The 23,319-nt window shown below is 38.2% G+C and overlaps 1 protein-coding gene across 1 annotated transcript in view; it reads left to right on the top strand.

Annotated features, from left to right (window-relative positions):
- Positions 1-23,319, top strand: part of ARHGAP42 (Rho GTPase activating protein 42) — a 208,931-nt gene that overhangs the window by 120,299 nt on the left and 65,313 nt on the right. The window contains exon 4 of the mRNA XM_009334879.1: positions 11,665-11,736. Within this exon, the coding sequence (XP_009333154.1) occupies positions 11,665-11,736 (72 nt within the window). The remainder of the gene's footprint in view (positions 1-11,664; positions 11,737-23,319) is intronic.

Here is a 23,319-nt window from a genome sequence, read left to right on the forward strand (position 1 = left end):
CACCACTCAGCTTGGTGTCATCTGCAAACTTGCTGAGGGTGCCCTCGATCCCACTGTCTATGTCATTGATGAAGATATTAAACAGGACCGGTCCCAATACGGACCCCTGCGGGATGCCACTTGTCACCAGTCTCCTTCTGGACATTTAGCCGTTGACCACTACCCTCTGGATGTGACCATCTAACCAATTCCTCACCCACCGGACAGTCCACCCATCAAATCCATACTTCTTCAGTTGAGAGAGAAGGATGTTGTGGGGGACCATGTCAAAGGCCTTACAGAGGTCCAGATAGACGACACCTGTAGGCCTTCCCGTGTCCACTGCTGTAGTCACTCCACCACAGAAGGCCACTAGGTTGGTCAGGCAGGACTTGCCCTTGGTGAAGCCATGCTGGCTGTCTTGAATCACCTCCCTGTCCTCCATGTGCCTTAGCATAGCTTCCAGGAGGATCTTTTCCGTGATCTTCCCAGGCATAGAGGGAATGTGGCAGGTTTGTAACCTCTGACTTTACTGCTAGTTGGAGTGATTGATAGTATGTATCTGCTGCACTTTTTCAACTCAGCAGGACAGTTTGAGCATCAGCTCTTAAAATGTCTTTAACAATAAATTTGGTTTGTCAAACCAGAGAATTTAGTAGAAGGTGATTATAATAAATGCAGTTTCTGTTCCACGTACAAACAGTGGGAATTAAATAGGTTCTTCTTGGTGCTGTTTAAAGTTGTGCTTCAAGTATTAGTGATCTGAGAATGCCCAAGAATCCTGTGTTTATGACCAAAACAGATTAGCATACAAACTTTAAAACTTAACTACTGTAAAATAACAATTCTGGGAGTTTAAATATAATGATATTTTCTCTTTAAATATTTATAAGGCAACAAAGATGTTTTAAGCTTACTGCAAATTCTCAAATGTGGAATTTAAAGCAGATGGAATGAATATTTAACTTTTCCCTCGAGAGACATCACAGGCAATGAATGTATTGAGTGAACAAGATAGTTAAAGGAAAATAGCATTAAAAAGAAGTATTAAATGAACGTGTAGATAATATACTTATCTAGATATGCCAAACACCATTTTTCCATCTTTAAAAACTTTTAATATATGGAAATTTTGTGGCTAACTTCGCTCTCTTTTGCCTGCAATGATAAGTTCAGCCAGAAATAACCTGCCTCATTATGCAAAACAAGAACTGTTGAGATGTATGTGAAGCTTGCTGCGGTAACTTCATGGTACAATTATTCTCATCTAAGTGCCTTTTTTCCCTTCCCTATGTGTCTTGTTATTCACTGAGCAATGTCTGAAATCAAAGTCCAGTCTTGCAGTCATTAAGTATTGTCTGTTATGGTTGCAGTTCATGAAGAGATGAATAACTTATTAAGAAAAATAATCATAAGATGCTTGAAGTAATGTATAAGACCTGTTATCTCCTGTATAGTTCTGTTAAATATTTGTTCTGTTGGGAACTTGTCCTGTACTTCTGTAAGATCTTACCATTAGGTAACATAATGATGTTCAGATGTTTCTGCAGCAATGTTAAGTGAATAGGGTCAGATGGTGGAAGCTTCTGATTTCTGAAGATCTGTTTTTTCTGCTGGTTTCCATACTCTGCTTCGGTGAGCTCCCTGTATGAGCCCTGTCTGTCAGACACCAGTTAGCTGCCATGTTCCAGAGTCAACTGGTGAATCCGGTGTCTTAATACCCATTAATGAGAGAAAGCGTGAGTAGCAGAGGCAGCATGCTGCTATAGGACTCCATGACATAGGGCAGAATGCTTATTTCTGAGACTGAATGAAGTCCCATCTTAAAGAGAAGTGGCAAGTCTGGATTTTAACAGGCAAAATAGCCTAGATTAGACAAGCAGTTTTGAATGTACCTGCTTCAGCACTCCACACTTATCTTGGTTGGTGATAACTTTAATACCTATGGTAGAAATTAATTAAATAAAAGGAAATCAAGAGGTATAAAAATATTACTTTATTTTGTGCGTAAGAGTAAGCCATGTTCTGCATTACCGAATATAATAAAATGTATGTGTTCCCTATTTAGCCCCACTTTAGAGTTAAAATGTATTTGACTATTTTTTTCTTTTAAATTCTGAAGCAAGTAATTTGTTACACTATTTCACTGGTTGTAGTACTTTGGTAATTTATTCTTCATCATTTTGGGAGTATGACTGCATTTGTAGTTCAGCTGTTCGGTTACATGTTAGGAGTGCCATATACCTTTATGAGTGTAACTTTGGACTGTGAAGTTAACTTGACAGTAACCTTTAGTGAATCCTGTAATGGCTATAATGTTTATGCTGTCTCTGTTGAATCTAGCTGCTTTCTGCTGAATGAGAAGCGACTCTTCTGCCCAGTCCCAGATTTCTTTGGGTTATCCCATAAAACTTTAAATGGGTTTGCAATATCCCTGAGTGAGAGCAGACTTCAGGCCCAGTGGCCCAGACATTCATTTGCTTTCTTTTGGAAACATATAAATAATGATGTATTTAGGCTTTATACATCTACTCAGAATTATCTTTGTGGAAGCAGCATAGCAAACTTGAGTTTGATTGCAGAGAACCTGGCGATTTCGTGATGTGATGCATCTTGTCTGAAAGGTGTCCGAACAGATCACAGGAATTGTGTGCTTATTTCTCCCCATTGATTGGGAAGGGAAGCTTATGTAGCTGTATCAAGTGCAGAGACTGTGGATATCTCATGTTGAGTGACTGAGTTAATTGCCTGGTAAATTCTTGAGACTCTTTGTACTGGTGTCGTTACTGAGATGGTAATGTCCTGTTTCAGATCTTGCTGTTGGCAGTGCATAGACTGATTCATTAGGGGACACTTAACGTTCCCAGATTTTGTGGGGAGCTGTTATTTGAACTCAGAAATACTTTTTTTCTTTTTCTACTCTCTTAATGCCAGTCCTTAGAGTTCATATTTCTGTGTTGTTACTTGGCACCGAAGAAAGTTAACCAGTCTTAGTACAGAGTGGTCTCAAAGGTCCAGGGTTTCAGGGTCATTCACAAGGCTTGTCTTCTGGGAGGAAGAAAGGAGCTGCTGCTCCACAGTCGTTGCACACACGGAGGATGGTGCCTCCTTTCCTTCCAAGAGAATCAAGCTACTGTTTTTATGAAATGTTGTACTGGACCTTGGGATCTCTGACTGCTGAAGTACCGTAAATGTTGTAGTTTGCCATAGAGATGGAGATACCACAAAAAAGGCAAGATGCTTGAGAATGGTTAGGCTGTATTTGATAAGTACTTGCTATGTTGTACCTTCATCTGAGAGAGCAGAAGTCATCTTCACCTCGTTTAGGAGCACGTGGAAACAGCTTAGAAAGCATATGCCTCAACTTTGAGACTGTTATGTATAAAATGAATGAAATGTGGTTTATATAAACACTTTATTAATAATTCATGTACTGATGTAATGAAAATATTTTAAACTTAATTCTTTTTAATTACATGTGTAATTAAACATGCTGTGCTTAATAGGATAGTGGATAGTTTAAAAATAGGAAAAAATGACGTGTATTCACTCATTCCTGCCAATGAGCTCACAAAATGTATTGATTGCAAACTGTAACATTTTCTTTTCTTCCTTGCCTGATACTTGGGAGGAACAAAGGAAACTACCAAATGGGAGAGAGCCCGCGAGGACCTCCTGGTATTTGATATTCTCCCCAGCTTATGAGACGAGGTTGCATCTGGTTAGTGATCACAAAGACAGCCACAGTACTCTCTGCAAGGTTTGCTTGTTTTTATGCTGTGCTTAGCAATCTTCTTAGCATGAGTGGGACTGTTTGTTCTTTGATTTTATTTATTTATTTTATTTTTTATTTCTTTTTCCTCTTCGAGTGCGGTCCTGGGAGTAATCCTTAAATTGGCTTCCCTCAGCGAGGTCCTTGGCTTTCCTTTGTTCCATTAGCACACAAAATGGTACAAGTACAGTCCTCGTGCTCATCATGCTTTCAAGAATGATGAAATGTTTCTTTTCCTTCTCAACTTGGAAATGTCATTTCTTTCTGTTAGTACTAGTCTCAGTTACAGTTGGTGTGATATCAGGGAAATAAACTGTAGAGTTGGAGGTCTCCTGCTTGCATGGAATTCACAGTGTCCTGAAGGAGGAAAGCTGCATGGGCGGAGGGGAAGAATGAAGGCTGGCTGAGCGCAGGAGTGGCGAGCCAGTGGCTCCAGCAAAGGAGTCCTGCATGGGTGGAGTTAAGGCAAAACTGACTATGGAAGTGGAGAGCTTTGATGATGTTAGGATCACTCTCTCCTGCAGTCCCCACCTTAAGTTTTTCTGTGCTGGAAAGATTTGAGCATTGCAGGAGTCTGGTTTTGGTCAGGATATGGGATTGTCAAAATTCCATCAAAATTATCCTAAACTGTCTCAGATCTTAAGGTCTCACCAACAATCTACTTTTCAAGATCAAATTTAGTTCTCCATAAATGAGGTTGTGTGCTTTCTAGTAGCACTTGCCTCTGTCTCAGCATCACTCAAAAAACTGGGTATGCCACCGGTTTCTTTTCAGATTAACCTTAAAGGATATCACTTCCCAGGTGAAGGGGAAGTTCAGGATCTCCTGGTTCACACAGAAGTGGATACAGCATCTGTACTTCTCTCTAACTTTGTCAATTTTTCATAGCCTGGAAATAGAAAGAGGCATTGATGAGAACAGAACGGGAGTTGATATCCAAGCATTAAAGTACTACGGCATCATTAGAGGACATGGAAATAAAAAGACAGACTATTCTTTCTGTAGGACGCTTGTCTCTGAAATATGGATGCTTCCAATGAAACCCCTATCTTACTTCATCTCTCTGAAAATCAGTATTTCTGGAATAGGAAATATTTCTGAAAGTGAGAAAAACAGGACAGAATCTGATGGCAAATACTTGGAAAGATAAAGCTTTCAAATCTAGTTTATCCACTCACTCATAATTAAATGTTCTGAGAGAAAAATGTATCAGGAAGCCTTTATTTACCAAGACCCCCACCAAGTAATTGCAAAGGCTCAAGATACACAAAAACTGAAATTATGATTACAATATTAAGTTTAAAATATTATGTGTACATACCATTTTTTTTTCTGTGTATATATACACCTCATATCAATGTGTACTTTTTAGAATAAAAATGTTTAGGTTTAAAAAGTTGATTGTAGGATCTGAGGCAGGAATATTCACGAAGACTGACTTTATCCAAGGGTGGCTGATTTTTCTTCTGCTTGCTCTGTAACCAGTAGAAAAGAAAAAGTCTTTGAGGAGACCTAACATCTGAAAGTTAGGTGCCTCCTCTGTATTGTTCTTCAGAGGAGTGTTTCTTACTCTAGTATTTCATGAGGACTGTAAGGCAACTGACCTTTCTGTGCTAAAGGCAGCCTTTGTGCATATTCTCCTGTGTCATTTTTTGACTATTTTAAGAAACAGTCATTTCAGGTATGACACTATAGTAATTTATTTTTAAACATAAGCTATGCGATATAGAAAATTAAGAAATAACGTTCACTTGAAAAAACTTAGAGAAAAATAACTTATTCAGCCATATATAACTACTCCCAGCCTTGATTGGCATGTGATTTATAAGCATCCCCTTGTGGCAATGTATTAAGACCACTTGATACAGCACTAGGTTTTTGCTAAGAAGCTGAATATTGCATTACACATTGTACACGGAAGTGTCCAACCTGTGTTATTACTAGTCCATAGTTAAAACTTTGCAATCTTTTGAACCTGCTTTAACATCATCTGAATTTCAACTCTGCTTCAATAACTGGCATTGGCAGTGATAATTTTAGAAAATTAACACAAGCGTGGATATTGTTTGATGTATTTTTGTAAATGTGAGAAGGATTAAGATAAACTTCAAGCATATTAAATTTTTTGTTTTCTAAGTATGTGATTTTTCTCTGTACAGTTTTCCGTACAAAGCTGTAAAAATATTTGTCTTACTAAGGTCATGTAGTTACAGGCACTGAAATTCACATTATTAACTTTATGTAATATTTACACTTTTTAACTTTTAAAATAGAAACTGAGGACTTAAATACATGACTAATGTTTTATCATGTCTTGTTTATATTCTTTGTAGCATGTAAACCTGATACATAACTAAGTTACATAAATGCCTGGTTGTCTGTATTTGGTCTCTGCTGTTGTATTTGAAGTTGTATTGATTAGGAGCTGTTGATACAGGCCACAGACTGAAATAAGTGTTTTTTCTGACAGATCAGATGTTAGGAATTGTTGGGGGAAGGATTTCAAACTAATTTTTTTTTTTTTTTGTCTAGCAGAGCAATATGTTTCTACATTAGAAATGCATTACTATGAATATATTAGCTATGAGATTTGTTGCCTTCTTTGAATTAATTTAATTGGTATTTTCTAGAAGTCTTATACCAACATGAAGTAAATTAGTGTTTGTCAGCATTCAGAATTTGTGAGTCATTCAGTACTTCAGGGAAATAAGTTTTGTTTCCCATATGCAAGTGTGATATTTCTGTGTTGCAGTGAAAAGTACTCGTAGCAGATTTGGAGCAAAAAATGTCTTTCCCAGATACAATATATAAACCAGAAGGTTTTCATAGTTAAAGCATTTTACTGTAATTCAGATAGGCTCGATTTAATTCCTAATTTTATCACTGCAAAAGTGCCTCACTTGATATTGTTGCTGTTGTCTTCTGGCAATTGGCAATCCTGTTAACTTAATTCTCTCTGTGACCTACCTAGTCCTTAGCCCTACAAATAAAAATATAAAGCTCAAAAGGTATTAACTGTTCTTGTTACTGCAGTTCAACATTGTAGATTGCCAGGTGAAGCTCAAAGCTTGTAAAGTGCTTCAGGGCTTAAAATTTCTGTGTCTATATTGTTAGTATTTAATAATGATGCAGCTGCATCAATGTTTTAGTTAAATTTCTGTTTATATCCACTGGTCCTACCTAAGTAAAAGAAGATGAAGAATAATGATGCACGTAGTCTTCATATCATACACTATCCCAACTTCAGGGCTAGAAAACTAATTAGAAAACTCATTCAAAAAATTAACATTGACTTAAATTTAAGAAAATCTAGAAGTTGAAATGTTCAGGTATGTTTACAAAATTTTTATTCCTCCCTGTTTAACATAGTGTAATAATTATGATTCTCATAAGGATATGTTAGTTGATGTTGAGTTTTTTTCTTCATTCTACTGATGATTGAAACTTCTAGTAAAAAGGAAAAGTTTAAAAAAATGCAAGTCAGAAATGTCTCCAAGTATGGATGTGGAGTTTCTCTGTGATGTGTAAAAAATCACAGTTTAATCTCATTATTGGTACTTTAATTCAATTTCACACCTAACTTCTGGAAGGAAAGAGGGTGGGTTGGGAAGGTGGAAAATCATGAATCAGAAAAGACAAATTAAGGTGTGTCAGCACATTGGCTCGAAGGCTGTCAGAGCGTATTGAAATGTTGCAGTTATGAAACAGAAAATTACCTCATAAGTTGTCAAAGTTGGCTTAGAAAAGGTATTTTCATTTTTTTAAATGTTTCTTCTTCAAGTATTTTTTACAAATTCAGTGTGATTTTGGTGGTACTTATTTTAATGGTATTTTTATCAATAATGCTAAATAGAGTTATACATACAAAAGTTAAAAAGTTGATTAAGTTCTTTAGTTTAGAAATATCTGTTTCTTTTTTACTAGATCTAATATAACACTCTCAATTGCCAAAGTAATATTTTCCTATTATGTCTGCCTAATACTTGTCTAGCATCTTAATTAAAAAAAGACCGATGAACTGACACTAAGTTAAAACTGCATGATTCTTTTTTTTTCCCCCCATTCCTTTTCTGGAGGAAGACTGGTGCTTTTGCCAAACAAGAGAAACGATCATATTATTTGATTGACTGCCACATATTAGCCGTGCTGGGAGCTGGAACAGTGTACCATTCAATAACTATTGGATCGAAGTATAACTTCTCTAAAGGTGTGACTAATCAGAATAAGCTTTTAAGGATAAGATCTGTATTTTAAACATAACATGGATTTCTGAAGTTGCTATTTACAGAAACCATTACAGTCTTTTTGACATTGTTTGCCTGTTCCAAGTGTCATTGATTTCAACCTAGCACAATAACTGAGTAGGAGAGGGATTATCATCTTGGCAGGAAGAAAGTTACTCTATTAGGACCACACAGTGAAAATTTCAGATGATCTAAAGCAATCAGATTTCCATAGAAATGGTTGTGGGAGGATTAGATTCCTAATTTGGAGGGGCTGTATGCCAGTTTGTAACCCTTAACAAGAAAACTGTCATGTAAAGTAATTGCAGTGATAGGAATCGGCAATGAAAGGAAATGAGTAAATGCATATGTAAGGCAAAAATTCTTCTTTCTCTATAATTTTCAGTTTCCAAAAGTTAGGCACAACCTGGTGGAAATCAGCGTGAGTCTTTTCACAGCAGAGCATTCTGCATCATGTAATACCGTATGTTGAAATGCGTCTGCCAGGATTCTCTTTGGTACTTTGCTGGTATGTTCTCCCTCCCCAAAGCCAAAGCCCATAACTTGCCTAGCTCCTAGTTTTGCTGGGAGGTGAATTGCCACATCAGGGCTCTTGTCAGTAGGAGCTTTCAGCCCAGGGGTGAGCTTGCAGCATGTTCCGTTGATGTGGCTCACCATATCTATTCAGAGGCACAGACCCTGTCTAGATGAAGTGCGTGACAACTTTTAATTAGCCTTGCGATACCCACTATCCATTCCTAGTTGCACATATAACTGTGGGAGTGAATAACATTGTGCTTCAGCCCAGCAAAGCCACTTACTTTCCAGATGACCCCTCTCAGTGCTGTATGCTTCCTATGAATGTGTTCTTCCACAGCGTTTGAAGCAGGATATTTCATTTGCTTTGCAGCAGCATTGAGTGAGACTGGTAATACTTCTGTTTCAGTCATTTTAATGCTGTCAAGAGGGCAATATATGAAGTGAGGTCTCCTGGTGTGCGTGGAGGCTGCCCAAACATGATAGCATTGAGCGAAGGGAAGAGCCATATTCAGCTCCATATGGAGTTAGTTTGACTGGCTGTCATGGTTTAACCCCAGCTGGCAACTAAGCCCCACACAGCTGCTCACTCACTCCCCGCCAGTGGGATGGGGGAGAGAATCAGAAGAGTAAAAGTGAGAAAACTCATGGGTTGAGATCAAGACAGTTTAATAGGGAAAGCAAAAGCCATACGTGCAAGCAAAGCAAAACAAGGAATTATTTCACTACTTCCCATTGGCAGGCAGGTGTTCAGCCATCTCCAGGAAAGCAGGGCTCCATCACGCGTAACGGTTACTTGGGAAGACAAACGCCATCACTCCGAACGTCCCCCTCTTCCTTCTTCTTCCCCCAGCTTTATATGCTGAGCATGACATCGTATGGTGTGGAATATCCCTTTGGTCAGTTGGGGTCAGCTGTCCCAGCTGTGTCCCCTCCCAACTTCTTGTGCACCCCAGCCTACTCACTGGTGGGGTGGTGTGAGAAGCAGAGAAGGCCTTGACTGTGTAAGCACTGCTCAGCAGTAACGAAAACATCCCTCTATTATCACCACTGTTTCCAGCACAAATCCAAAACATAGCCCCATACTAGCTACCATGAAGAAAATTAACTGTCCCAGCCAAAACTGGCACACTGGCAATGACTAGCAACAGGACTAGCAGCGATTGCTGATATCAGTAGTAACTACTTCAATAATATGAATATCTCTTTTAATTGAACTGTGAGGTATTTAATATATTGTTGCTGTATATAGCAATGACTCTAAAAGGCAGAGAAAAAACTTAGTTTTGTACATGAAAAAGAAAGAAAAGATGCATCCACATTTCTGTACCAGGGACTCCAGCAAGTCTTCGTGATTTCTGTATGTGCCAAAAGCCATGTATGTGCTCTGTAAGCTATCAAAACTTCCAGCTGCTGCTTCCAGATGCATGCACTGCAATTCTGCCTGATTGTGGGCAAGTCATTTAACGGTTTTACACTCCTGTTAATTTTAATCTGCCTTGCTTAGTGGTCCTTGGGATAGAGATTATCTTTTAGGTGCATGCACTTTGCCTTGTAGAAAGTGTTGAGTCTCAGTTAGATTGCTAGATGTTGCAAGGCATATGGTAATTTTGGGGAAATGTCCACTTGAAGAATAACATAGCTTTGTAGTCTGTTCCAGTCAAACTGATGGTGTATGTTGAATGCAGTTGAAAATACTCCTCCTCATCCACAGTGCCTGATTTTTATCTTTAAATGTAGCCCATTTTGGTCACTGAAGGATCGAGCATGCCAAGTGTTGCTTTTGCTGTCTTGGACTTTGTTACATTAGGATGTCAGAGAGAGTCTCGACTTTTCCTGAAACTCTGCCCTTCTGAGAGATGTGTGGTGATTCTGTGGTCTTTTGAATTGTAATGTTAGGTTTGGGAGGAAAGAAAATGTGTTTGTGTTTCAATTGGGTTTATTCTATATGTTTATTATTACAGCCTTTTGGGAAGTTTTTGTGCTCAACTGACAATGTAACTTATCAATTATTGTTATGGAAGAGTCACAAGAGCTGTATTCATTCACATTTGGCTTAGGTACATGTTAGCTTTGCCCAGACCTCCAAACCTGCCAAAGCCCAAATGTGGAATGTGATGAGTATGGTAAAGGCTGGAGTGGTAAGGAGAGAAAAAAGCTATTCATGCAGAAAACCTAAAATTTTGCCTGTAGTTAATATAATAGAATATTGTAATGTGTTTTATTATGCTTTATTTCTGATGCGTTGGCAGTTTTCAGTTTCTTCTGATATTTCTGCATTAAAATCAATTTAGTTAGTTATTCTGCCTGCCCCTAAAGGCATATGGTAAAGTCATGCTACCTTTTTTTAGTGAGTGGCACAATGGCATGGCTGGCATTTGTATTCTGCAGCATGTGTGTTTCCAGCCCAAATGACTAGGGACCACTTTGGGTGGTCACTGCTGGGAATGGTCTTCAGAGAGGGGTTCCCAGGACTGGATTTACACTAAATAAACAGAAGCCATGAGAGGAAAACTGTGATTCATTAGAAACCCTGGTTTAGGTTAAAGTGATAAAAATAGCTGCAGGACATCTTAAATTAGTTTAAAAACTAGAAAAGTGAAGGAATCCGATCTAGAGCATTTTTGTAGATTGTCCACTTTTCTTTTCAGAGTTCTCTGCCTTACTCTCCTCTGTTCAGTATAACTAGGTGTATAATCCAAAGAGATAGCTGAAAAGATTCAGCTGTCAAAGATTCAGATTCTGTAAACACAGGCTTTTTTAGGCAGTGCTGTCAGTACTACTATGTATGTCTTCTCTGTTCTGCCAAAACATGTTCCTGGAAGTTTTCGTTTTCTATTCTGGTTTTAAGCAAGATGCAAGAAATGGAAGTAAAATACCAGAAAACCCTTCTATATATTGCAGATAAACTTACTATGTTGTTCATTACAATTACTTTAGTTATTCAGGGAAATGTTCCATAATAGACCAGTGAACATGTATGTTGTATGTTTTATGTAAAGAAGACATAATTATTTGATTCCTACCCATATGTTCTTACCAGAATGTTACGGACACGAATTTTTCAGTCTTGCACATTGGCAGAATTACAATGACTTCACTTTCTGCAGATATTCTGTATTAAAAAGATATGCTTTATGTTTAACTTTGCAGATCCAGAATGCTAATGATGTGCTAATAGCACCGCTGGAGAAGTTTCGTAAAGAGCAAATAGGAGCAGCAAAAGTAAGTGGCTGTGGAAACAATTCTTTTTCGTTTCATGTTTATTTGAGTTTATCGGTGTGTTTTTAAGGCTGGACTGAAAACAGGCATTTATATTCAAACATATTTGATGCCATCCTCATTAATGTATTAGTAAATTATACTGGATTCTTTGCTTCAGAGAATGGGATGATTTAGAAATTGAGTTTAAAGGCTGATTATATGCATAGGGTACAGCTCTTGCTACTATTGCACATTCTTACCATCTGGAGTTCTGTTCATCTTCTGATGTCTGCATTTACGTTACATTGCGTCTTGGGTTAACCCAGAACCACACAGAGGGTTCAAACAGCTACTATGGGTGCAGTGGCCCTGAAGTGGCTGTTGTATGAAGACCAAAAGAAGTCAGCATGCTTTAGGCGTACTCTTTTCGTCCCTGCTTTCCCTCTCCACTTTACACGGCTGATGCAGTGCAGTGATTCATCTTCATATTGCCCAGAGATTTTCTCATGGTGGAAGTGCTCCAGTTGGTGATTTAAGCCAGTTCTCTGGTGTTAAGTGTTACATCTGTGTTAGAGAAACAGTGCAGGTTGTCTATACCAGGGTTCAGTAGTCAGCCCAGGAAATCAGATATGTTGGAGAAAAAGATGTTGGAATGAACTGTTAGTCTAGAAGAGCTATTTTCAGTCTGATCCTGGAGTCTTAAGTGGTTATCAGTGACTGCTTTGATCACAGTCTCAGAGAGATGCATAAAGGCTGCGGTAGTCAATTAGAGGTATGGTTAATAACAGTTCTGTCTGTCTACATAAATATGCTAGTTCTGAAGCATTTTGTATCTTGCATTAGCACTCATAAAATTTTCTGAGAAATTTTCCATTTGTAAGGTTAAATGGGTATGAAAAAATCTGTCTTTGATGTTGTAGCTGAGGTTGCGCTTGTGATGTACTCAAACAACCTCAGAAGAAGAACAGAGCTGTTGGAAAGAGAGACCAAAGGTTTATACTTTTTGTACTGCTATTGTGAATGTGTAGCAAACAGATGAGTCTGCTTCCGCACAGGAACTAAGTAAATGTTTCAGAAGAATTTTTACGGTGAACTTGAGGTCAGATTTCTCTGAAATGGATGTTCTTTACGCTCTTACTTGATATGTTTTTGTGTACAACTGCATTCTTCTCTTGTCCCACCCCTATGCTGCTGTGAGATGCAGGGCTGGGAGTTTATTTACTGTGCTGCACAAATCAGCATTTAATCCAAGCACATAATTATTTTTAGTGTTCAGTGGGTTTTAATTGTGTTGTTCAGTTCTTTGTGTTACTGTTTCATTTCATATTCCTATAGTTTAAGGGATATCATTCTTCTCTGCAGACAACCCTGTTTGAAAGCCTAACCTGCCATACTATTGACTCTCCTGGTACATCAGAGATACGATCGACAGGCGGTTCACAGGGCTATCTGCACAATTGCATAAGACACTCATGTCTCCTTTGAATATATCACTCAGCAGATGTCAACACATATTAAATGATCTAATTGAAGATGACTCCTTTGTTTTTTGAGTCAGCAAGTATTTTAACATTAAAGGCAGGGCACTCTGATATATCACAACGGCTGGTTTCTTTTCCATATCCTTTCCAGATAAAATATGGGCATTTGCCCATCTTATATAATTTGTGGAAACAGTGATTGTTTTGACTTGCCTGTGGGCACACAACACTGTGCTGACTGAATTCAGGAGAAGCCTGGCTTGGCTAACTCTTACTCCAGTGTCTAATGCACTTTATTATGCAGCACTATCCGTGTTTGGGGCAGTCCAGGATACTGGCTCATTTGACACATTGATACCATATAGAGAGCTCTCCCAGCAAATTGTTTTATAAAATGTCAAATAAACACTTCTTTTCTTACACTGCTCATGGAGTTCAACTGTCAAGGTCAAAAATGAGAGATTCAGACCGCCTGCATAACCCAGATTGTGATACAAACATTAACCTCTGAGTTGATTTTTATCAGCAGAAGCAATTACAGTTGGCCTTTAACTAAATGGAATCAACACAAAGAAGTGAGAGATTAATTACATTTAATACTGTTTTTCCAGTAATTACAAAATAGCAATGTGTGATCTAGGAATAACGAGACCAGTATGAAACAGAGTAGAAATGTTGGCTTTCCGAAACTCATTGTTAGTATAGTAGGGAACATGGTCAGATCCCTTACCTCCACTTCTGTTCACTGGGCTCAACCCTTGAGCATTTATGAACTCTTATAAATATGGGATGAGTTGAGCTTGCTAGTTATTTATCTGCAGTTAGTGATCATTTGCACAGAGATTTGGCTCTTTGTACTCCTTTGGGGTGATCTGAACTGATAGCCAAACAAAAAATGAAGATGCTTTCTTGTTGCTTGGATTTCAGCAGCAAGTTTCACAGGACACTTAGAATGTCACTTTTTATTTGAGGTCTTCTCTAAACATGTCAACTGTATGGACCATGTATCAACTGTTACTTTTTGCTCTGAAATATCAGGTTTGAGCTGTTTTTTCCCCTAGTATTAACTTACAACAGTGTGTAGAATTGTATTCATATAAAACCCAAACTTGCTCCTGTTTCTCTGTCATCCCTCTCCCCTCTAAAAAAACCCCAAACATTTCTTTGTATGTATTCCTCTCCGAAGAGAGGCTGAGATGATGCAGACTCCACAGGATGGCTGATAGTTATGTCATATTATATATTTCTAGAGCTGTGAATTTACAATTAATTTGCATCATAACATCTTACGGACCAACATGCCAAGAGATTAGGTATAGAAGCATGAGGTTAATTGTATATGCCTTTTGCATTGGCAAGTTCAGCAGTAGCTAGAGATTGAAGCATCTGGTCTTTGTGATCAGCCTTACGCTGTGATAGTGTATTTTATAAGCAGTGGTGAGTGTTGGATTCTCTCTCTTCTAATTGGACTTTGAAATTATTCATTTTAGTACCCTCTTAAGCTGTATTTCCAAATTTTTGGAGAAAAAAATTATTAGATAATTGTGTTACTGATATACATAATAAGAAATGATATTAGGTACTACTGTCAGATTTTGGTGAGGGGAAGACTATGAGAGTAAGCGCTTAAAAGTGCTCACTGGGCTTTCTTCTTTCTTTTCTAAAACACCAGATAAAATTCAGCTGGAGATAAAAACAAGCAATCCCCACCATCACCCTGCCGTACACACGCAGAAAAAAAAAGAGAAAATGTTAAAAATAACAGTTTTCACTATGACAATCACCATTTTATTTTAATAAGTAACTTAGCAAGATTTTTACTACCGTGATGAACTATGTAGGACTATCCTCTGTTGTGTTTAATATAGAGAATGAGAGTATTTTAGTCTTTCTTCAAAACTATATCAAGTTTAGGCAAAAAATATGATCACAGAAATCAAAGAGAAAATGGAGGATAAAATATATCCTGTTGACGTTACAAAGCTATATTTCAAATACAAGGACAGCATAAACCCAGAGTGTAAAGTTCAAGTGTTTTTGGAACGTCGTAAGAATAACATTAAAGACCAATTCTTCACATGCACTTCAAAAACCTGAAGGTACCCAACAAATTTGAGAAACATTCCCCATAAAACAATAGTTTTTGTAATCAAACCAGCAATACACAATTCTACATCACTTGCTCTTCTCGATTTATACTACTCACTCTTCTGTTTTTATTGCACATATTTCAGTTCTTCCTTTTCTGTACACACTCAGTTTAAATAAAGCTGAGTTCTCTCCAGAGACTGCACAAGCCCAGCTTTGCATTGGATAGCCTGTTGATTTACTCCATCTGAGTTTAAAAAAATGACCTCTGTAATTTGTAGAAACGCAAGCAAAAGCCGGGTGAGGTAACTGGGAAAGGATTTCAGGCATGAAGTATTTTGCCTTATTTGGTAAATGTGGTTTGCAAGTCCCCAGCTGGTAACTTTGGTGAGATCATTGTGTGATGTGTTATGTACAATAAGGCCAAACTTTCATGTTTCTTTTTATCCATTGAGTACAGTATTTAGCAATATTTGTTCCAATGTTCGTTGACCTTTAGTACAGCTTAAATCAGATCAAAGACAACAGAAGCAATTTTGTTTTTGAGACTTAAAAGGAGACTTTTGTTTCCTCCTTACAATTTCATCTGTTTATTTCATAAAATTATTTATTTTGGCCAGGAGGATTATTTTTTATTATTATTATCTACTTTCATTCATTCATTCATTCGAAGCTGTGAATTCCTTTCTACTTGGGAAACAAATCTATGTTCACTGCTGGGATTAATTTTCCTGCATCTATGTTCACATCTATACTCACATGATGTAGGCATGCAGGAGCTGGCATGCTCTCTCTGTGTTTTATTTGGATTGTCCGGAAGTTGAGGAGCATAAAACAAACACACACACACACACACACGTTTTTTAAAGTCTGTCAGAAAGCTGTCAAAGCACAGTTTTTGATAGGTGTCTAAGATCAGTTAGAAATGCCAGAATGCCCATTTTGTCAACTGGTTTCCTTGGTATCTAATCAAATTATAGCACTTGTTGTCCTTAACTGAGAAAAATGAATGACCTTGCTTTAGTAGGTACGGTGGAAGGTGTATCATTATAAGCAGCATCTGTTACTCAAGGTTTGGTACTTCTGTCCACTAGTTTTGGGATATTTTAATGTCAGTCTGAACCACAAGAGAGGAGGGGGCCAGGGGAAGGAAGCAGAAATAGAGGCCAGGCCAGGATAATTGATGGCCAAATGTTTTGAGTTAAAATGCAACACAGTTTCCCAAAAATGGTTACTACCAGAGTTACCTGATATCTTTTTCGATAAAATAACTTATTCTGTAGGCAAGGAAATGCAGTGGATCAAACCTATTTCTATTTCAGCAAGGCCTTTAAAGCACTCTACATGAGACATTATAATTTAGTTTAGATGGGGGCTAGTATAAGAAACCTGATCTGTCTAAGGAACTGGCTAATGGGGAAAGGGCAATGAGTTTTGTTTATGGGAGAGATTGTGTGGTTAGAGAGAAGTTACTAATTAGAAGATCCCAAGGGGCAATTTGAGATGGGTCTGTTGTTTTATTTTTGATAATGACCAGGTAAAAACATCTGGTGTTGCTGACACAGCTTGGGGTTGCCGTATGTTGGGGGTATTGCCAAGATAGAGGAGGAGGACTGGAGGACTGGGAAGAAAGTGTAAGATGAAATGACTGAGCAGGAGGAACTGAGGCTACTCGATGGTCATGACACAGCTGCAAACCAAAAAATCTGCTGTACCGATAAAAAGCTCAAGTGGCAATCTCTTTAGATATTATAGGCTTTAGGGGTCTATCTCTGGTAGATAGAGAGGTACAAATTTTCTTTAGGTTTGCTTGTAATTATATAAATCCTTGAGTTTTGGATTAAGTTTTTTAACTGTGAAAGAGTTGTAAATTGATTTATAAATACATTTAATTCCAAGGTGTTGGTCCTAGATCATTTTTATCAGAGAAATAATTCACAATATGTTGTCTAATCTGATATCTTAGTTAAAGTAGTATTGACAGATGCAAGAACTGAGAAATTAGGAGGCTAAACTTAAAAAAAATACTAGTTTTATAATGGTAAATTTTGTTTGTGACAGTTGTAAGAAAAGTTGAAAATTTTAAAACTTCTTCAGATTAAATATTGTTAAAACTATTTGTTATTTCATCTTGATTTTTGCTGTTTCCCTCCGAATTTCAGTGTCTGTGTATAAAGTCTTCTGTGAATTGACCTGGATCCTAAAATTTGGAGTAGCTGGATTGTTGCTTTATCAGCTGCAACTGTCTACTTTTCCCTTTATAATTTGCATTTAATGAAAATGTGTAGTATAAAAATGGTTTTAAAATCAGATCAAATGTATTTTCACTTTAAAATACAGCTATGCAAATCAATTTATGGAAATAGGAAGCTGTGAAAGACCTGCATCAATTTGGTAATGTCTATTAAAATTATTTTTTAAAAAGTAAAAAATAATTGTAGTGCTACAGTATGACTAGCCACTGCTTCTTTTACGCTACTATATGTGAAATACTTGGGAAGTTTCAAAAATAGGGGTGAAGAGCCCAGTGTGCACACACTTCATCTTTTCAGGCAGTCATTTTCTTCTGCAGAAAGCCAAACCATTAAGCTGGGAGATATCTCTGGCTGAGCACCTAGACCCAGAGGTTTTTTGAAGCGACTAATCTACTTAGGACAGCTCTTGTCATTCTGCATATGCAGCAAAATTATTTTCTCATTGCAGTTTACTGCAGTTCAATAACTGTTTCGTTCAAAGCTGAGAAGCTTTTAGGAAGTTAACATTAAAAAAGAGAACAATCCTAAAAGCTTGTTTCACTTCTAGTGTATTCCTTTAAAAACAAGAGCAAAAACTCAAATCTCGTAACTGAAAGATTATGGACACAGTGATTAAAAACTGTCAGTTCAATCCACTAATTGCAGGTGTTGGTAAACCAGTTAATATTATGTGCAAAGTCTGTTTTAATAAATTCTGTTAAATGCATTCTTTCTGTTAAAAGTTAGTATGATTAACTGGCTGACTGACTAAAACCAGTTTCTGAAGCTGTGTTTTTTCTGCAATTCAATAAAATTATAATTTGCATCCAAAAGAAAACAGTTATAAATTAAGGGTAAATATATTTGCCTTCTGCAGTAAATAGGAAATGTAATTTACTGTCTTCTGCTATAACATTTAAGAATTAAGGCTTAGAATAGATGTGTTAATCAGTGGAATTGCTTAAGTGAGTAGATAGTGTATTTTTGTGGGCAAAAAGAACCATTTGTTTTTAAAAAATCTACAGTTAGTAAAAAAAAATAAAATAAATATAAAATAGGTAGCAAATATCAGCCTTTCTACTGGAAAACAACAAAAGAACATAAAAATGCAAGAAAACATGCACATTTTCTAATTAGAAAGAAAAAAGCCTTAATTTAATTTAAATCAGCCCACTGTAACCTGTGTCACAGGAAGGATTCAGGAAGGTTGCATCCTGACCCCACACAGCTGCCAGAATCCTGCTGGACTCCTGAGCCGTGATTAAAAGTATGAGCAAGGACATTCACTTCCAAACTTAACTTCCAGTTCACAGGGGAACTGAACTTCTTATTGAGTGCTTTGAGGCACAGAGGATTTGGCAAATATTCTCAATCAAAAAAAAAAAAAAAAAAAAGCTTTTCTCAGTCTCAGTAGGATACAGTAGCTCTACTCATCTATTATGTCCTTTCCAGCCTTGCTCTTGGCTGCAGCGTGGAGAGGATTACATTCCACACCTGAAAAACAGGTCTCAAGGTTTTTGATGAGACTCTTCAAGAATCTCAAGGAGGATTTAAGAGAAATGTAGGAAGTGGCCAATTGCCCGTGGCACAGAGGAGGGCAGGACTTGGAGGAAGCGGAGAGTTTAGTATTCCGCTCCCTGCACAAGGTCTCGGTCTTCATTCAGCTAGTCAAAGGCACCTACTCCCCTGCCCCCCCATGCTCAAAATAAGACTCCACCCTGAATTTTGGCATCCTTTATCAAACTAAATTCATCACGTTTTCAGAAAGGCAGCTGCATTCTCTTACCCTACAGGGTTTACTTCAGAGTTGTTCTCATGGATGTTGCATAGTGCCACAGCTGTACCAAACGCTTAACACTTAAATCATGAGGCTTTTTACATGGGTATAAATTAATCTGTTAATCTTATTCTTTTACCTGTTGGGGTTTTCTTCAGCAATCTTGGAGAAAATGAAGATCTCTTTCCCCATTGCTTCCCTTTCTTCTGTGGTGTATTTAAGATAACAGCATAAAAATAGACCTATTATGTTTGGGCATTACTCAGATGACATTGAGTCTATGGGCCTTTATTCCACACCTATGGTGGAGTTGCATTTTCCGTTCTAAATAGAAAATAATTTGATTGGGACACTTGGCTGTATCGCCATAGGTTTCCCTTCATCCGGTATCTTGTTCTGTCTATGCAGCAGGTTCTGCAGGGGCCTGGGAATATACAAACTTGTATTCTCTTACTATTGTAGCAATTTTGCTTTTGGCAAAGTGAGCATAAAATAGCTCTATTCCAAAGTGTAGTGGGTGATAGTAGCTGGAAAGTATCACTTCTGTACTGTAACAAAAGATGGACAACATTACTTGAAACTTTACTGTGTCTTGGTGTAGATACGGGAGAACCAAGAACTCCATCTTTACACCAAATGAACCAGCTTAATTATTTCAAGATCTTTCCGGCTACAGTAGCCACCACAGAACCATTTGTTCCTGTGGAGCTTGCCAAGAAAGGGTGTTTTGATGGTTGTTTTGATGAGAAGATCATCCCTCCCTAAGAAGTAAACTGAGAGCACTGGTTGAGCTTAACAACGCCACTGGGGAGGCATGACTCTTCACCCCAAAGTGATAGTTTGTGTTCCTTTATCAGTGTTGTAAAAGGGACTCTGAAAATAGATGCTTTCAAAACAAAACAAAATCACTTCTGACATTAACCCCAGACTGTTTCCTTTTTTTTCCTATCTGTAAACAGCACAGCTTCCAGTTGTGTGTATTAATCCAAAAACTTTCTCATAACATGCCTCGAGTTCTTCCTCAGATCAGTGTTGCGGTCCCATTGCGATGACGTAGAAGGTGGCGTGGGACCATAAGCTGTGCTGAACGTGCTGCTGGCACGCTGAAATCGGAGATTTCAGCTGATTGGTTGGCATAGACAGAAGAGAGATTGCCAAAGAGTGTTTTTTAAAAAGAAATTACTACTTAAGAAAGAGATATTTTTATCTTCTGCTTTTAAAATAAAAGCAGTGAGTAAACTAGTCTATCGGAATTGCTTTATATGAATGACATTATATCCTTTGCAGCTTTTTTGCATTTTCTTTGCTTTAAGTGCACAAAGGAAAGAAGGTAGTTGCTAACTGTGTGCAGATGAAATGGCCTTTTCACACACATTTTAGTTTACTGGCTTACCAGGACATTACTGAAATACACTTGATTTGTGAGGGAATCTAGCATAGGAAAGGAGGCATGGACAACCTGAAATGGCAGTGTGCCTCCATGGGGATGAAAGAAAGCCAGTGCTGATGGGAGGAACAGGGGTGAGGGGAGCAGCAATATCAGGTGCGGGATGCCAGCAAGGCAGCTGCTCGGGGAATATGGGGTGATGGCCACTTAGGGAGACACAGGAACGGACAAAGAGAAGCAACAATGGCAGGAAAGGGGCAGTGGTGGAGACCAAGGGAAGTTGTTGATGAGTGTAATACAGTTTTAAAAATGGGATGTTCTCTTTGTAGTTGAGAAGTTCACCACTCTGTTACCATGAAAGTGAGCCTTACTGTCAAGTGCAAAGATCATGCTACAAAAACTGTTGTGCCTGTAGCAGCCGTGCACTATGCTTATACTCTGCATAGCTGGATACCATATCTTTAGCATTTCTGTGCAGTTAAGTTAGTAACTAGAGCCAAGTCTATCTTCTCTGTCCTTAGTATGAGAACTAGAGAATCAAGAAAAACAAACCTTTCTTCATTGTTGGTGCAGCATTGGATAACAGGTTGGTATGACTACTGAACTTGAAAGGCCAACTTCTAGCTGTCTAAACATGGGTGAAGCTGGGAGGTTTGTTCCTGCTTAGTCCACATCCTGATGTGGAAGAACAGGCAAAAATTGGAGCTGCCTGTTCCCCATGTTTAAGACCAGTTCACTTCAGTATTATCCATTGTAAATGCTGCTTTTCTTCTGTCCACGCAGTCCATGTGTGGCACTGTTTGCATCGAAGAGTCAGCTACAACCCACCAGACCTATGCAATGGTGTTATGTTTGTCTTTTCCTGTAAACCTTCTTTTCTATCTGTTTGCCCCACTTTGTCATCTGAACTGAACTAAATTTGGTGTATATGGAAATGAAGCAGAAACAATAAAAGGCGTATTTTTTTTTTTTAAATGAACTTTAGAAAGCTCTGTAAGCTCATACTGGAACTAGATAATGAGAAAAAAAAAATGCTACTACTTTCTACTCATGTAGAGAAGGTCTCTCCGGTCTGATTTTGTAAGTGTTAATGTTAACAGATTTCCATGGATAGTGTTCCCAGCTCAGTGACTTCAGCATCTTGAATGTTCTAAATCACAACATATGTTATTGCTGATTGCCTCTTATTTTTGAAGAGTAGCATGCCCCAAATCTGAGTTGACTTCTTTCCTTTTATCATGTAAGTGATGACTTAGGATTGGGTCGTATCTTTTGTTGTCATTTACTTTCTACTCAGCATACATAGCTATATTGTTTTCTAGCAAATTATCTGCATTGCTTATGACATGAACAGTTTATTCCATATGACTTTTGGTGAAGTATACAGAGTTAATTCAAGCTTCTTTCTGAATTCCTAAAGAGCATGGGTAACTTTCTTTTTTAAATCATTTAACGTCACAAGCTTTTGTACAGGAACAGGAGACAATAAAACATTTTCAACTTCAGAAAACTATACTAAACCTGCTTCAGAGAAGAGTTTAAAAAGTCTGTTTCTGCTGTTCTAGGGAACTTCTTCATGTTATTTAAGCAGTAACATGCTTATATCCTAAGTAAGATATTCCAGCAAAAATACTTCATGTTTAGTAGACAGTAAAAACAATAAAACCAGATTACGTGTGTAGACTTACCAGTCCTGCTGTTTGGGCAGGGATTTAACAGATTCCCAGACATCTAGCAGCTACTCCTGGAATCGGCAAATGCCAAATAAACTTGAGACAACTCTGCAGCTGAGTAATAGGGAGTCTAGCATCTCCTGCTTTGCGACCTGCCAGTATTGGCAGGTTTGCGTGTCTTTTCACAGCAGTTCTGGGAATTTTTAATGTTTTTTTCCATTTCAAGAGAGAATTTTTGGGAGAGAAGCAAATTACATCCTACAAACACATTTGTTCATTTAATAGTAACTGCTTCTTAATTTGAACAGAATTTTAGATCTCTCAGAAATAATGAAACTTTTCTGCTTTTTTTTTTTTAGTCTTCACTAGTAAGTAACTTCTGTCTGCACACATCTGATGGAATTATATAGGCAAGTATTAGGAAATGGCTGTAGGATTCTACTCTTCCAGGAAAGAGCAAGCCCTGCTCCTCATGGGGCACTTCAACCACCCCGACATCTGTTGGAGGGACAGCACGGCAGGGCATGAGCAATCCAGGAGGTTCCTGGAATGCGTCGATGATAACTTCCTTCTCCAAGTGGTAGAGGAGCCAACGAGGAGAGGTGTTATGCTGGACCTTGTTCTCACCAACAAAGAGGGGCTGGTGGGGAATGTGAAGCTGAAGGGCAGCCTGGGCTGCAGTGACCATGAAATGGTGGAGTTCAAGAACCTCAGGGCACCGAGGAGGGCGCACAGCAAGCTCACTACCCTGGACTTCAGGAGAGCAGACTTTGGCCTCTTCGGGGAGCTGCTTGGTAGAGTGCCATGGGACAAAGCCCTGGAGGGAAGAGGGGCCCAAGGAAGCTTGGTAATATTCAAGGATCACCTCCTTCAAGCTCAGGAGCAATGCATCCCAACAAAGAGGAAGTCCGGCAAAAAGGCCAGGAGGCCTGCATGGATGAACAAGGAGCTCCTGGACAAACTC

Source organism: Pygoscelis adeliae, unplaced genomic scaffold (genome assembly GCF_000699105.1).
Source record: "Pygoscelis adeliae isolate BGI_AS28 unplaced genomic scaffold, ASM69910v1 Scaffold141, whole genome shotgun sequence".
NCBI classification, from domain to species: Eukaryota; Metazoa; Chordata; class Aves; order Sphenisciformes; family Spheniscidae; genus Pygoscelis; species Pygoscelis adeliae.